At 42.0% G+C, this 16,694-nt stretch overlaps 1 protein-coding gene across 1 annotated transcript in view; it reads left to right on the forward strand.

Moving 5' to 3' along the window:
- LOC146547118 (uncharacterized) overlaps positions 1–16,694 on the forward strand; it is a 266,741-nt gene that overhangs the window by 26,192 nt on the left and 223,855 nt on the right. Inside the window, exons 9-14 of the mRNA XM_085265834.1 lie at positions 789–1,223; positions 6,897–7,334; positions 15,308–15,571; positions 15,688–15,942; positions 16,027–16,275; positions 16,412–16,669. Coding sequence (XP_085121960.1) covers positions 789–1,223; positions 6,897–7,334; positions 15,308–15,571; positions 15,688–15,942; positions 16,027–16,275; positions 16,412–16,669 — 1,899 coding nt within the window. The remainder of the gene's footprint in view (positions 1–788; positions 1,224–6,896; positions 7,335–15,307; positions 15,572–15,687; positions 15,943–16,026; positions 16,276–16,411; positions 16,670–16,694) is intronic.

Here is a 16,694-nt window from a genome sequence, read left to right on the forward strand (position 1 = left end):
TGGAGAAAACTCTCCTCACACAAGATCAGATCTGCACACTGTTAGACCTCTGCCTTACCACAACATACTTCAAATACAACGAAGGCTTCTACAGACAAAAACATGGCTGCGCCATGGGCTCCCCTGTGTCCCCTATTGTAGCCAATCTTTACATGGAGGAAGTGGAAAGGAAGGCTCTTGGCTCTTTCAAAGGAAGAGTACCCAGCCACTGGTACAGATATGTAGACGACACCTGGGTCAAAATCAAGACACAAGAAGTGGAATCCCTCACTGCGCACATTAACGCTGTGGATAAAAACATCAAGTTCACCAGGGAAGACACAAAGGATAACTGTTTGCCTTTCCTGGACTGCACGGTGCACATTGAAGAGAATGGCAACACACACGGACCAGTACCTCCTCTTTGACTCCCATCACCCTCTGGAACACAAACTTGGAGTAATTAGGACCCTACACCACCGGGCAGAACATGTTCCCTCCAAGCCTGAAGGAAAAAAGAAGGAACACACACATAAAGGAAGCACTCAAAACGTGCGGCTATCCTAATTGGGCGTTCTTAAAGTCAGCAAAGAGGCACAGAAAAGAAGTCCAGACGCTCTTCTTTGCAAGCTCCTAAACACTCTGACATGAGGCTCAACATTGTCTGGGTTCCTTGGTCATTGACCCAGTGTTTTCAGTTTTTCATGTTGACAGAATGGAGTCCATCAGTAGTGTGTGGTTGTATTTATGCAGCTCACATCTAATCAACACTAAATGTTTCCTTCTTATTGTTCCAGTGTTTGTCGCAGAAGGTCACATCTTCATGAAGCAGTCAGGTTCTTTATGAATCTGTTCTGTGCAGCAGCAGAGAGAGAACAGCAGACAGGAGAGAAGATACTGGAGCTGTTATCATCAGTGTGCACATATCAAACATTCCCCTTTGGGAATGGAAACTTGAGTGATTATAGAAAGAAATATCAGTGTGACTTCCTGCTGGATCTGTACACCTACGTGAAGGATTATGAGACTAAAACAGGCTTGAGTGTCCTTCCATCATTACAGTCAGTTTTCCAGTCAGCTCCTGCAGTCTGGTCCATAAAGCTCTCAGAGAGAAAGACCTCCATCCTCCTGGAAGTGCTGAAACTCCAACCAGAGAAGAAACAAGTGGAGCTGACAGGCTGCTCACATGAAGAGAGTGAAGTGAGGAGTTTCCTGCAGTGTCTGCCTTATATCTCACAGCTCAGGTAAATAAAATGTTCTTCACATGATTAAATCGACACAAGATGAGATGCTTACTGAAATCAACAGTGAAAATATTTTCCGTTCTATGATTTTTAATGTAATATTTCTCTGCTATCAGTTTTATAGTGCCACATTAGTTTTATCCACATTGATCCTTAATTTCACATTAATGTTGTAAATTGACTAAAGATCAGGGTTCAATGTTTTCTTCTTCTTACTGACTTGTTGTTAACACTCACTTGAGTTTTTAGTCCCGTGAACATTCAAATGAAAGAGCTGAGCTGTTTTTGAAGCTTCACTGTCTGACTTACTAAATCAATCAGTTTCCACTTTGAAACATGTGACAGTCTTCTGTCTGTGTGACAATAATGAAATGATGTTTAATAAGAATCAAACAGTAACAATAACACAGCCATGTTAAAAGGACAAGAACATGTCACATCAACTTTAAGATAAAACAGGATCAAGCGTCTGTTGCTGCACAGAGGGCTGAACAATGAAGCAGGTTCATCATAACCAGGCTTTCTTTGTGTTCGCTGGCTTGATGAAACCTAAAGCTGCAGTCAGAGATAACAGCTGTCACAATGTGGGCTCAAAACTTTGTGTTCACTCAGCTTCAGTCTCTGTCCACACTCACATAAAAGGAGGAGTTTGATTTGTCTCTTCTTCCACACCAAATGGACCAATCGAATGCCACCTTCATCAGTCAGAAACATGATCACATGAATGGATGATAAAGATCTATGAAGTGAATGAATGAATGAATATATGTGTTTGAGCGCTCTGTGCTGCAGTTTATTTGTAAGCTGACAGCTGCACATTAGAGCTGTGAGACTTTAACCTTGATCCATTTAAACATTAAAGGTTACTCGCTGCATTCAGGTCTGACACACAATCTGATGAAGGAGACGAGGAAACCTCTTTAGTTTGTCACCACATCAAAGTGAAGTTCATATTATTGGTGGGATCTTCTCTGTGATAAATGGACTAAACAGCAGATTAGGCTCCACATCTGTTTCACACTGCATCAGCAGCTGCATACATGCAACACAGAGCACCTGTATAAAAAAGCCCAAAGCCGACTGTACTTCCTCAGGAGGCTGAGGTCTTTTAACATCTGCAGGAAGCTCCTGAGGATGTTTTACCAGTCGGTGGTTGCTGGAGTACTTTTCTATGCTGTGGTGTGCTGGGGGAGCAGCACAGCAAAGAAGGACTCATCCAGGCTGGAGAAACTGATCAGGAGGGCTAGCTCTGTGGTCGGCATGAAGCTGGACACTCTGGTGACAGTGGCAGAGAAAAGGACATTAAAGAAACTGATGGACATTATGGACAATGCCAGACATCCTCTGCACACGGCCATTAACAACCAGAAGAGTCTGTTCAGTGACAGGTTGCTTCTCCCCAAGACAAGAACTAACAGACTTAAAAACTCCTTTGTCCCACACGCCATCAGACTGTTTAACTCCTCTCTGGAGGGGAGAGAGAGGGGAAACAGGAGGACAAAGGAGGGAACAACTAAGCTGTAGTGCCTCTGCACCTCACTGTACAATACCTTGTGCAATACTTTTGTAAATAGTCAACGGTGCAATAGACTCAATACTTGAAATGTGCAATTCACTTGTATTTTTATTTTTATTCCTATTTATTCTATTTATCCCCTTCGTATATTTTATTTATATTGTCTCTGTATTTATATATATGTGTGTGTGTATAACTCTGTAACTTCTGTCGGTGCTGTGCTTTTTTGGAAATCGAATTTCCCAGAGGAACCCACCCGAGGGATTAATAAAGTTCTATCTTATCTTATCTTATCTTATACATGTAAACTTGTGTGACCATGTGACACACAGACTGTGCTGCTGTAACTTTACAGCTGGGCTTCATTCAGTGCTGTTAGTCAGACTGATACAGATCAACAGGTTGTATATATAACACGTACTGATTCAGCAGAGACTCTACATCACACTCAGAGCAGACTGGAAATAACAGAATCAGAGAAAATGTGGCACTTACAGCTGATTTTAATCTGAAACTCTGAACATAACCTGATCTAAACCAGGCTGTGTGTTCAGCATCTGTTACCATGGTGATATAGCCAGGTACAAAGAGAGCTGCTTTGGTGAAACTAAACACTCTGACAGGAGGCTCAACATGATCCACTTTGTGTTTAAGACTCTTCTTCAGCTGCAGAAAATATTAATGTAATATAATTTTGCAAACTTTCAAAAGTAAATGAATCAAAATTTAAATTAATTAATTTCTCAGCAAATGTTAGTAAATATGTGATTTCCACGTGTGTGATGTGAGCAGCAGGTGAAGCTGCTGTTGTACAAGATATGAAGTGTAGATGTTGTTGTTCCACTCTGTGTGTTTCTATATTGTTGATATTTAGTGTTTTACTCTCTAAAGTCAGACAGCAAATAAATGACAGTTACAGTTCAGTACGCAGTGATTTCACACACAGGATTAATGTTTGTGTTGTGAGTCAGGAACAGTCTAAAAAAATGTTCAGCTGCTCTGATGGCTTTAAATGGACTTTGATTATATACAGTAGAGCAGGGCGATATAACCAAAAATATTTATGACGATATACATTTGAAAATTTGCGATAAAGATATAACTGACGATATAATTGACACTAGACAAAATATTTTACAACTCCACAACTTTATTAGTGCAAAAAAACCCCAAAAAAACAAACGTCAATGTATTTTCACTTAAACAAGCAGCTGTTTTTTATGTGCATTAAAGTTATATAAAAATGTGACAGTGCAAATTCCTTGCTGACAGTTTAACCAAAAGGCATTTCCAGTGGAAATTGGCCGACATATCCTCAGCATAACCATGTAGAATATCCACAAAACTTAAAAAGAGGTTATACACACACAATACTGTAATACTATGTTGAAGCACAGTACGTATCACTCCGCGAGGCTCCTGCCTACAATAGCCGTAATGCTCCGACAATCCATCAAGCGGTGTGGGTTCATAGCTTAGCAAAGTCATAGTAAAACATCTGACAGATTTTCGAGCGCCGTGTACGACATAAAATTGTTTCGAGGTCAGTAAACACAACCAGAATTCATACATAAGGCACACGGGATTTTAAGGGGCACTGTCGATTTTCAGAAAAATCAAAGGATTGATTTTAAGTGCGCCTTATTTTCCAAAAACATGGTAATAACGACGGCCCGCTACCATGCTCTACCAAAAATTGTGCTTTGTTGTGTATCTGACGGACGAAAGCTAAACCAGTTCCACACCACTGAAGTTGCAGCATTTTTACAAACCAATTCTGGTTCATCTGTTTCATTCAACGATCCACTTTCGCCCTTCTCATTCTCCGTCGCTGAAATGCTTTTTCCCCATGTGCGTATGAAAACAAAGGCACTGAGCATGCGTGTTTTACCCATATTCTATCGCGATATTTAATTTTCTTATCGTTGCCCAACATTACACCGGCATTACTGTGAACGGTATGATACAGCCCAGCTCTAATATACAGGACACACATGGACAACTCTCAGAATACTCTGAAATACATGAATTAATACAACACTATCACAGCTGTTCTCACACAGAGTATTCTACCTTTTTACAGCGCGGGAAATAATTATTTGATCCTCTGCTCAATTTATAAGTTTGCTGAATTACAAAGTAATAAACAGTCTCTGATTTTTATCATAGTTTCATTTTACTGAAGACAGAAAATCAACAAAGATCCAGATTAAACACACAAACATTACAAAGTGATTTGTGTGTCACTGAGTGAAACAAGGGTTTGATCCATCAGTAGTGTGTAGTTGTTTTTATGCAGCTCAGGGGCGGAGCGTGGGGGTGGCTTACGGGGCTTAAGCCCGGGTTGTTTTGTCAGAAGCCCGGGGTATTTTGGAGTGTAATTTTTTCATAGTTAGATGCCTGGCTGACAACTGTATAAAACAAAAAGTACACACAATATTCGAAGCACATAGTGCACACTGTGGGAATTTACGACTGTGCGTGAATCCCCCCCTGATATTGGTATGATCCAAGCTCAGGCACTAAGCGACTGAGCGAGGGGGCGGGGGGAGCTGCTGCCCGTGAGTGCGCTGTTGGAGAGACGGAGCCAGCCATATTAAGGAGAGCTTAAGTTTGAGCAGGTACCAAAGCAAATCATTCGTACCGTACAAATAATGTAAATATGACGGTGCATCACGAAAGATTGATATGAAACTGATCACTTGACCAATATTATTTTACTTGCTCTTCAAGTGAATCAACAAATGGCGAAATGAAAAGCCGAACAAATGCTATTTTTTAGAGAGTCTTAGCTTACGTGTGTTTATTTCATATTTTCAGTTCTTACCCTCCCCGACTAATTCGGTTTCAGTTATGTACTGAAATATAAGAATGGACATTAGAGGCTTCTTTCAAAGAAAAAACTCAGGTAAATGTTATTTTATATATTATGCTTTGTATGTTGTTCAGTATATTTCTATGCAAAACAAGAGGGATTTCAGTACACAGCAGGATATTCACATTTGTAACCAGATATTTACACTTTAGGGAGAAAACATAAAACATTTTTACTGTACAACATCAATTTAGAGTAAACTTTTGTTTTAGATAAATATTGAAATATATTTTGAATTAGTTAAATGTCAGAATAAAGAGAGACAGAGCTTTCTATTTATTATCACTTTCATTAAATTTAGGAGTACATGTACACTAAGTTTATTGTTAATTAATAAGAAAACTCCAGACGATTCCATTCTGAGCTGAAGAAGCTTCTGATAGGTTAGTAGAGTCCATGTGAGTAAATTGGTGGCACAGCTGTGGATGCATATAAGGCAAAACACAGAGTCTGTTTCTGTGACATGGGAAAATCAAGAGATGTCAACCAAAACACCAGGAAAAGAATCGTGGAGCTCCATAAGTGTGGCTCAATTTGAATACAATTTGGTGCCATTTGCAATTAAAAAACACAGACAGTTTCTCTCTTTACTCTTAAAGTTAACAAATATGTTTTTATATTTATCAATCTAAAAAAATAAACATTTAGTCTGATTTGATGTTACAATTAAAAAAGTGTTTGTGTTTTGATCTGAAGAGTTTGTAAATATCTGGTTTCAACTGTATATTTGATGATTGTCAGCACAAAGAGGGAGAGAGAGGAGCAGAGATTGAGATGGAGAATGAGGACAGAACAGAGATGAACAAGAGCAGGTGAGACACACATGTTAGTCAAATGGTTGCTTACTAAAAGTATCACTGTATCATAGGTACTCATGTATCTCGTACCTAGTGTTTCTTTTTAGGTTTGCTATTTTTCAAATTCTATATTTATTAAGTTCTGCAGGCTTCTCTTAAGGTGTCGCGGATAAATACAACAAAATAAAACTAGTACCGGTACCGAAAAAAAGAAAATTTATTCATAACACACATGAAAAGACCAAGGAAAACCGAGTAAACGATAAAAACGATAACAAAATAACGCTGAAAACCGACAAAAACCCTGAAAACTATACATTTCACACCTGAGCCTCAACTCTCGCGGCCCGGTACCAAACGACTCACGGACCGGTACCGGTCCGAGGCCCGGGGGTTGGGGACCGCTGTGTTAGAGCAGGATGAGTGTTTGTTTTTATCCAGCTCACATCAAATCATCACTAAATGTTTCCTTCTTATTGTTCCAGTGTTGATTTTGAGGATCCAGATGAAGAAGTCAGGTTCTTTGTGAATCTGTTCTGTGCAGCAGCAGAGAGAGAACAGCAGACAGGAGAGAAGATACTGGAGCTGTTATCATCAGTGTGCAAACATGGAACTTTCCCTTTCATTGATGATGATGATGATGATGATGACGCATATCAGTGTGATTTCCTCTTGGATCTGTGCTCCCATGTGAAGGACTGTGACACTAAAACAGGCTTGAGTGTCCTTCCATCATTACAGTCAGTTTTCCAGTCAGCTCCTGCAGTTTGGTCCATAAACCTCTCAGAGAGAAAGACCTCCATCCTCCTGGAAGTGCTGAAACTCCAACCAGAGAAGAAACAAGTGGAGCTGACAGGCTGCTCACATGAAGAGAGTGAAGTGAGGAGTTTCCTGCAGTGTCTGCCTTATATCTCACAGCTCAGGTAAATGAAATGTTCTTCACATGAGTCAAATATCTGTAAGAAAAGATGTGCTGTGAAAAGAAGTGATGGAAATATTTGAAGCTCCATAAAGTAAAGTGGTGATTTTGTCTTGTGCTGTTTGTTTGTCATCAGCATCATATTTGTGACTTTATCTACATGGATCATATTGTAAATGTATTCAGACTCTGTCATATTTCAGAGGGAAACGTGCTCAGTACACCACTGTGTTTCACTGACCTGTTCAGCTGTTTGTTGCTATGAAGTTTCATATTTTCTATAAATCTCAGATGAATTATTATTATTATTATTATTTTTATTTTTTTTTGCCTGTCCTGGTGGCTCTTTTGCCATCAGAATTATTGTCTAAAGGCAAAGAAAGATGCCCAACGGATTTACTTTACCAAATTGACCATCCCAGCCTTTTATTGTTTATTTTATTTTCACTTGCTGAATACGGGACAGACTTGACTGGGGGAAAGAAGGGGAGAAAGAAAGAGGGAAAGAGAAACAGCTGAGAAGAGGGACGGGGGAGAAGGGCAAAAGACAAAAACCAACAGAATGAGCAGAAAAAAAAAGAATCACCTGGATCACCTGCTGAGAAAGAAAAAAGAAAACAAGCAGAAGAGAACAAGAGTAATAGAATAAACAACATCACAATGATATATGGGAATATGACAGTAAATACTAAATATTAAACATTATTGTGCAGCACATAAGATCAACAGAACACAGTGTGCTTTGAGGTAGGAGCCAAAAAGGGTGTAGTTTGTGGGTGTGATCACCCGTGTGTACACCTGTGAGCATGGACGCGCTTGTTTTTTGTTTTTTAAAAGGTTCCTTCATGTAATAATCTGCTAGAGGGTGTGGGGGGGCCACAGCCTCGTCCTCCAGGGCATGAAGCAGGTATGGAGGAGATCAAAACTCCAGACATCCAGAGGCCCCCATAACACAAGAGACCAAGGAAGACCAACAGAGGGGCAGCCGCGCCACTGTCCCAGAAAGAGCTGAGGAGAGTCCCAGATGAGGGCTCACTCAGCAGCCGCGGAGCAGAAGCCAGGGGGGGTTGCAGTGACGCGCCCGTGAGCTCCGCTGGCAGCCAGCCTTGCCTGAGTGACCGAGCCCCAGGCCGAGAGGCCGGGGGCACCCCACCTCCGAAGTGGCCCGAGCGAGCCCCAGGCTCCAGGCCCCGATAAGCGGCCGCCAAGGAGTGAGCCGATGTGTACCTGGATGCCCATCCCCGGACACAAAGAACCACCAACGCACCGATGTCTGAGGGAGTCCGCCACTGGCAGGGGAAGTGGTGGTAGGGGGAGATAGGCCTCCAAACCTTGGAGAGCCTAAGATGTGCCCAGAGAGGTGGCGTCTGATACCCAACCTGACATATAGACACAAACGTACAGGCACACACAGATACAAACATCCATTCCCACCCTCATGCTCTCATATGCACTTACTCCACACTCAACCAACGTGGAGACAGACATAAAGAGACACTGTACACACGATCACACTCCCCAAGCGTACTCTACAAACCGGGTCTAGGTACCCTTGCCCCTGGAGGGGGGAACTGCACCCAGACCCAGGTGGTGTTACCCTTTTCCCTGCGGTGGGGAGAGGCAGACCGTCCCGACTCCGCAGCAGCAGGGAGGCCCCACACTCCAGACCGCAGTCGGACGGCCAACTCCTCCTCCTAGCCCCCCCGCTCCAGCAGGTCGCAGAGAATGGGGGTGAGAGAAGACTCCAAACCTCCCTCCACCCGCTCATTGTAGTGTTGATGCATGTGTGTTCTAAGGTGCATTTAAAACCCAGGAGGGCATGGAGCTACCTGCCAGAGAGCAGCAGGTAAGCGCATAGTCCCTCCTGCTAGCCCTCAATGTCTACGTGTATTTAACATTGAGAGGTGGGCAACGACGCCAGGGGTGAGGTGTACACCCTGATGGTAATTTGGAGTCCGTGTATCGTGCCCACCCCCAAGATCCTATATGTATGTGTAATGAGAGTGTGAGTAATGTGAATGTCTAAGTTGTGGGATAAAATTGAGGCAGAGGCAGCCAGAAGGGGACAGAGCGGGGGGGGGTAGCCTCCTCTGCACCCTGGTGACATACCCCTACTCCAAGGCCCTGCATATGTGGGTGGTTGTGGTGGAGCGGGAAGAGGGAGGCAGCTGGAGATGGGGAGCTGGCCCCAGTAGGCACCCCCATACTCCGCGACCCGCCAGGGAAAGGGGGGCCAGGCCCATCCAGACCGGGGCCCAGCGCAGCAGCGCCTCCCGGCCCCACAGAGCCCGGGACAGTCCACCCAACCCCACCACAGAGAAAACTGCACCCACCCCACCATCCACTCATCTTCCAGACTACATAAGACAATAAACACCCAGGCTGAGATCTTCCTCCACCTCTCCTGTATCTCCCCCTCCTGCAGAGAGAGCCCCTGAGGAGAGGAAAGCTCCTGCAAGATGTGACAATCTTCCCCACCAGTTGAAGAGCCCTCCAGGTGGCTCGATGCACCGGCGGCACCCTGCTCCAGGGCTGGGCCCCCATGCGCCCACCCGCCCACAACCCCGGCAACACACCAACCAGGACCCAAGCCCCCGAGGCCCGGCCCGGGCCCCAGCCCAGAGACGGAGCGCCCCCAGAACCTCACACCCATCCTGGACCCACCCAGGGGCAGCCAGGCTACCAGGTCAGTAACCCACGTCCGTCAGCACAGACCCTCCCCTAGCCCCGCTGCACGCAGCCGCGAGGAAACAGTCACCCGAGAGCCAACAGAGCCCCTAACCGGACATGACCGCTACCCCGGTTGAGACCCCCAAGGAAGATGCCTCCGGAGAACCCCCCGATGCCCTAAGCCTGTCCCTACCCCCACACCAATCACAACAGTGAAGGCGGGACCAAACTATGACCCCCCACCCCCACTAGGTGATGGAGCTGATCAAAGGAGCCCAGAGCACTTGATCTGATGTGGTGGCAGAGGCTGTATCAAGACTAATGTAATCTAATAGATAATTTCTATATTGGTTAGAATTAAGATTGTTTTTATTTTTCCAGTTCATGAGGACAGTTTTCTTGGCGATGCATAGGGCAGTGAAAACCATATGGGCGATATTCTTTTCTGAAGTGACATTATCTAAGCTGCCCAACAAACACACTAAGGGGGAAGTTGGAATGTTACATTTCAGACACTTTGATAAGTCTTCACATATCTCGCGCCAAAACTTCTGAACTGGTGGACAGAACCAAAGAGCGTGGATATAATTGTCCGGTGAATTGGTTTGGCAGTGTGAGCAGTTGTTGGTAGACGTAAAGCCCATCTTGAACATCCGATGACCTGTATAGTGCACTCTATGTAATATTTTGTATTGAATTAATCAGATGAATTTTAATGCTGAAACAGGACAACAGTTTATCAAATAAACAAGGTTAGATTTGATTTAGATTTGATAAGTGTCGAATGAATTTATTTAGATGTTAAATTCAAGAAAGTGATGTAAAGAAGAAAGTGAAGAGAGGAGTTTACTAAAGTTTCTGCCTTAATTTTCTGAGTTCAGGTGAAAAAGGTGGTGCATAAGTAATTTTGTTTACACTTTCTGTTACAGCTCGGTAATAATGGGGTAATCGTAGGGTAATAAGGCAGACAGAAGAACATTATGATGTGGTAATTATTATACATTTACTAAATTAATGACCACTTGATATTTAAGTAATATCATAATAGCAACAATGGTTATAGTTGAGCAATATTATGTTGAAATTTATGTAATTGAATGATAGGAGCCAAAAAACTGTGGGTAATAATCTGGAAATGTAGCTGTGTAATAAAGTGGTAATAGTAGTTTAACAAGGCAGAAACAAGCGTCCCTATATATAATAATAATAAGAAGACTGCCAAGTACTCCAAGTAATTGATTCATGTGGTTATGGTTTGTAATGCTGACAAAAATCCACCTGATGGCACTCTGGATGTAAATGGTTGGTTTGTTTTCTGCTCTAACAACCAGAAAGTCAGAAACCAAAAGAAAAATTTTAGTTGCAAAGTTTTGGATTAAACTTTGGTTCCTAGCAATAGTAATAATAGTAATAATTTTGACATATGATAGTGTTAGAGGACTTAGTGAACAGAAGTATTTAACTTGACAGAAAAAAAAAAGAACTTAAATGTTTAAAATTTCTTCAGAAAGTTCTCAACCAAATGGTTAAGTTTTCACTTTATTTTGCTAATTCAAACATTAACGTAAATGTTATTAAAATAAATTATTTGCCATAGAATCAATCTACTGGACCCATTTCCTTATCCATTGCTGTTAATAAATCACATTAAGTGTTAGCACAGCAAGAATATGCTGAAAGAATTTCCTCAATAAATTCCTTAATAAATACTCATTTATTTATAAATTTTTAACTTTCTGAGTTAACGTTAGTAAATATTTAAAATTAAAAAGTAAACATGGAAATCATAATTATCACTTATGATAATAAAATAATAATAATAATTCCCTTTTAATTAAATGGCACTAGCTTGTAAATGAATATTGGAAATTGTCAAAATTATAATTAAATATTTCACAATTACTAGACGGACACTAAACAAGTCTATGGCTCAAGACCATGTGCTCCTGTGACTGATTCATGAGCAATGTTCCCTCTAAGCTGCGCATGTGCGCAATCGTGCACCACTGGCATGGTCTCCGCGCACAGAAAATCTGCATTGCGAACAAAAAAAATCTAATCTCAATTGAAATCAAAGTAAATACGTTTACAATTCATTCTGTCTTGCTGTGTGAGTCAGTAAGTGACTGGTGACTGGCTGCTCCAGCCAATAATGCGATTCACATTCGTATATACGCAGCTAATCAACGTCGTTGACAGGCTATGACAGCGTCCTTATGTGCCAATACCAGTGTTTTAGCTAGCAAAGTGGCGTGGCTGATGTGGAGTGAAGCCACGTTAATGACAACGTGTACAACTACTGGAGATGTGAGCAGGACAGACGGAACAATTGACGGAAAAAGTGTGGACTTTATACCAGTTTTTAAATTGTGTTGATAGGCCACGTAAACCAGAGTTATGATAAAAATATATGCAATGTTTGGTTTTCTTCCTGAATACTATCTTTGTTTATATTTACTGAAGAAACGGTAAAAACACGTTTTATAAGGAAAGCGCTCAAAAGCGCTCTCCGCCTGTGAGCAAAAACAAATCCAAAAAAACCCACCCTTTCCTGTTGGTGGAAAAATGTACCATGTCCACCAGTAAAAAATAATATGGCAACATGGCATTTAGTTGTTTAGGAAGGGGGGAAGTTTTAGGAGTGACGGCGGTTTTGAGATGTGAGAGATTTGCGACGTTTAGCACAAATCTTGTGTAGTTAGTGTGTAGTGTAGTCAATAGTTTTGTTGTGTGTGTCAGAACAACGAGGAGACTGCTGAATGTTACAGGTGTTACAGGAGTGATACATCTCCTGTTGTCAGGCCTGCAGGTATCAGGCTGTTGTTCTCCTTTAGCTCATAGTGGACAGAAATTATGTTTTGGAGTGGCACAAATAATTTGTGTGGCATCAAATTTGATGCAGAACAGCTGATTGTTCTGTAAATAGTTTGAAATGCTTATTTTAAAAAAACGCCTTGGCTGCATTTTTAGGTAAACAGCTGCAGAAAACGTTGTTGTTTGCAAAACTCAGTTACTTTTTTGAAGAAGTAACTATATAATTAATTGCCCAACATTGGTCATTATATCCTGTATTTTGCAGACAGAGAGTTACAGGACTATCTCCCAGACCACAGACTCATACTCATAATACAAATCAGAGCTTTATAAAAGAAAAGAAAGTTGTGTTTTCAAAATTAGAGTTAGTTATTTTTACTTCCAATAGTGTTAACATACTACACAGGTCATGAACAAGATTTTTTTTTAATTTTCATTGTAAGTGGGCTAAAGCAGTTAATTAAAAGTAGTCTAACATAAATGTAAATGCTGTAATTTGATTATTTAAATAAACCATGTTACTTGCATGGATTCGATGCTGGCGTGACCACAGTGCACATGTCTAATGTTGCTTACAGTGGTCCAAGGGACCACTGAGGGAATTTGTGTGTTTGCTCAGACATTGTTCATGAGCGGTGTCTTCTGATACCATCCACATACAAGCACAGTGTTCCTGAGTTCGTGGCCTCATAGAAAAGCAAAAGGGCTGGGGCTCTCCGCCTATAGTTCAGTTTCAGTTTATATTGCCAACAAACAAGATAAGTGGGGCTTTAAATTGTTCTGTCGAGCAAGTTAATTTGCTGCTATATCAAGGGGAATCCATGATCTTTAATGTTACCTTCAGTGAAGAGGAACAGATGCTCCCTCCCTCCCTGATTTCTTTTGTGACAACTTCTTCACAAGTTTCAGCTTGGTCCAGATCTTGCACTAGCATTTAATCAGAGGGACAAATATGAGTATTTTTGTTCTGAATCACTTTTTAAATGCAATATTTTGTTATTCAATACAAAATTTTCCTTTGAAGGAATGAAAACCAGCAAAGTTCAGTCACATACTACTAGAAATAAACTATATCCAGTGACTTGAATGACATTTTATACATAAACCATTAAGAGACATCTCAACCATTTGGTAGAGATCAATATTTTAAAAACTATAGAGTCTATTGAAAAAAGTATAAGTGATTGTGGTTATTCCTCACCCAAGTCAATGAGAAATGCAAACATAAACTTTTCCATTTCTTTTTTCTTGGTGGGGTGGTTAAAAGGATAAGATGCTATCCATGTTCTTCTGCTTGTCCATTTCAGGGTTGTGGGGGTTTCAACACCACCGACCTGTTGCGCCTTCATCACTGATTGACCTCTAGACATCCAAAGATCTAGCCTCCTGCAGCAAGTAGCACCAAGCTGCCTGCTTGCATACTGAAAAATTAGAAGTTTTGAAAAAAAAAAAAACTATGTTAAAGCAAGCATGATGAAATTTTGAGTTCTTTGAGCGACAATTTCACAGATACGGGCTGTCATATTGAAAAAAATGCCTATTATTAGAAATAAATCTGTTGTGGATAGGCGTAGCTTTGGGTCACGTGGTGTCGGTAATAGTAATAGTGATTGCTATATCACCTGTTCACGGCCCGAGGGAATTTTTGTGAATGAGTGGGTGATGGGGGAAGTCGACTTTTGCTGACCGCTCAAGCTTAGAATGTTTTAATCACTGTTTTTCTACGCATGTTAAGGATTTGATAACAAATAAAGGAGTTTTAACCTGGAACCTTGACTTACGCGTCAACATTATTCCCCTATTCAGCTGCTCGGCGACTCAAAGGCTTGACAGTCGCCAATAAAACCACTACAAAATGTATTGGGCATGGATAGTTATATTCTGAGTATACCATACCTCCAACCCCCTCACCTAATCTGTTGAAAACTGGACTGCAGATTTTTTTTGGGAGAATATACATGAAAAAAAAAATCCCCTCTCGCTCCTGCAGGGCAATCTTTATCCTTCAAGCTCAGGTCGTCTACCAAAGGTCTGAGAGCTCCTGTGCTCCTGCGCAGTATCTTTGCTGTTCCAGGACTGCCCTCTTCGGATGTTGATCCTGGGATCTGCTGGAGCCACTCGCTCAGTTTCGGGGTTAATGACTGTGTGCTCCAATTACCACTGGGACCACCGTTAGCTTCACCCTCAATATGGCTGCATGGTCATTCTCGACCATCTTAGGGGTTGTCTCCCATTTTGACCTCGTGACTTCCACTCCATACTCAGCACAGATGTTTCTGTATACTGTGCAGGCCACTTGGTTATGGCAGAATTTTGATATGATATTACTGGAAATTAAGTGGTTATTACTTTTGTAATTGCACGGCAATAATCTAGAAATTACCAAATTATTACATTAAACGTTCTGTTTTCAATATCATATTAGTACATAATATGGTTTTTAACAATGTAGCTCATCCTGTATTTTCTCATTTCATCTCCACTGTGTTCCAGCTGTGATCCAGACTTCTTCCAGAGTGTGTGCACATCCATGTCTGTAAGATCCAGAGAGGAGGCCCAGCAGCTGGAGTCTCTGCTGCAGCTCCTGGGGTTCCAGCTGCTGTTAACAGGAGAGTTACACAGGAAAAGCTGCTGGTCTGTGGGGAGAGTTCTCAGACTGTGTGGCTCTAAAGTGGATCTCATCCTCACACCCAGCAAGATGTCTGCCAGAGGAGCCGCTCTCCTCTTTAAACACACAACACAACTACACAGTCTGAGGCAGGAAGTGAAATCATGACTCTCTTGTTCTTATAACACCATTTATCTGCTGTCCACTTTGAATCTTTGGTTCTTGGTGTTCATCATTTCTGCTCTTTTGTCTCTTTGATCTTCAGGCTTTCCATCAACATGTCCTTGCTCCTGTTTCAGTGGGTAAGAAGAGGCAGAGTGGTCTGTCCACTGGCTGTGGAAGAGCTTTCTCTTGTGCCTAAGAAAGCTCGACCATCACAGAGAGTAATGTTGAGGGCTGTCAGTAGTTTGGCTTCCCTGCTGAGACACTGGACAGTCGGACGGTTAGACCTGACTGAGACCTGCATCCCTGCTCAGGGTCTGATTACTCTGCTGCTCCATGATGGTCCTCTAACAGTCAAGTAAATGTCTTTCCTGAACATCACAGGCCAAATAAAATGTACATTTTTACTTTAAAGCATATTTTATATTTATGGTCTCTGCAGACTGAGTGAAGAGAGCTTCCAGCAGCTTCTATGTCTCCTCCATGAAATCCAGGACAAGGACTTGACGTTGTCCTTCTTCAGTAAGGTTGGTGGAGACCTGACCTCCTGCTGTCTGAACTGGGAGCTTCTTCACTATCTGCTGCAGCAGGCGTCAGCTCAGACCATCACTGTGAACCTGAGGAAGAACCTCTTCTTACAGGAGGAAACCACACGTCTGCTTCCCTTTCTGGACAGGATTGTGTTTAAAAGGTGCTGAATGTAGTTTGATCTTTTACCAAACACAGTTTCTGCTGTTTAATCAGGAGGATTTGAAATGCTGTCTCATCTTTAATCAGCAGTTTATGGATCCTTTAAACAAAGTTGGAAATAAACTGTTTATTTTCAGGCCCAGTCCCAGCTTTGTGATGAGCTCCATCAGAGAGCTCTGCAGAGCTCATGACAGTCACGCTGTACCCAGTTTACTGAGGTCATTTGGTCATGTGATCAACCTGAGCTGCAGAGAGCTGGACTCAGTGGACTGTGCTGCTCTGATCTTCATCCTCAAACACGGAGACGGAGTCAAACTGAACCTCCTGTCGACCTCCATACCAGCAGAGGGAGCAGAGTCCATCCTCTTCATGCTGGACAACATTTCTCATCTCAGGTCAGATATTGGTGGTAAACTTCAT

Source organism: Mchenga conophoros, linkage group LG23 (genome assembly GCF_057382185.1).
Source record: "Mchenga conophoros isolate Kocher_MC1m ecotype Shallow Benthic linkage group LG23, M_conophoros_male_GT1.1, whole genome shotgun sequence".
NCBI lineage: Eukaryota > Metazoa > Chordata > Actinopteri > Cichliformes > Cichlidae > Mchenga > Mchenga conophoros.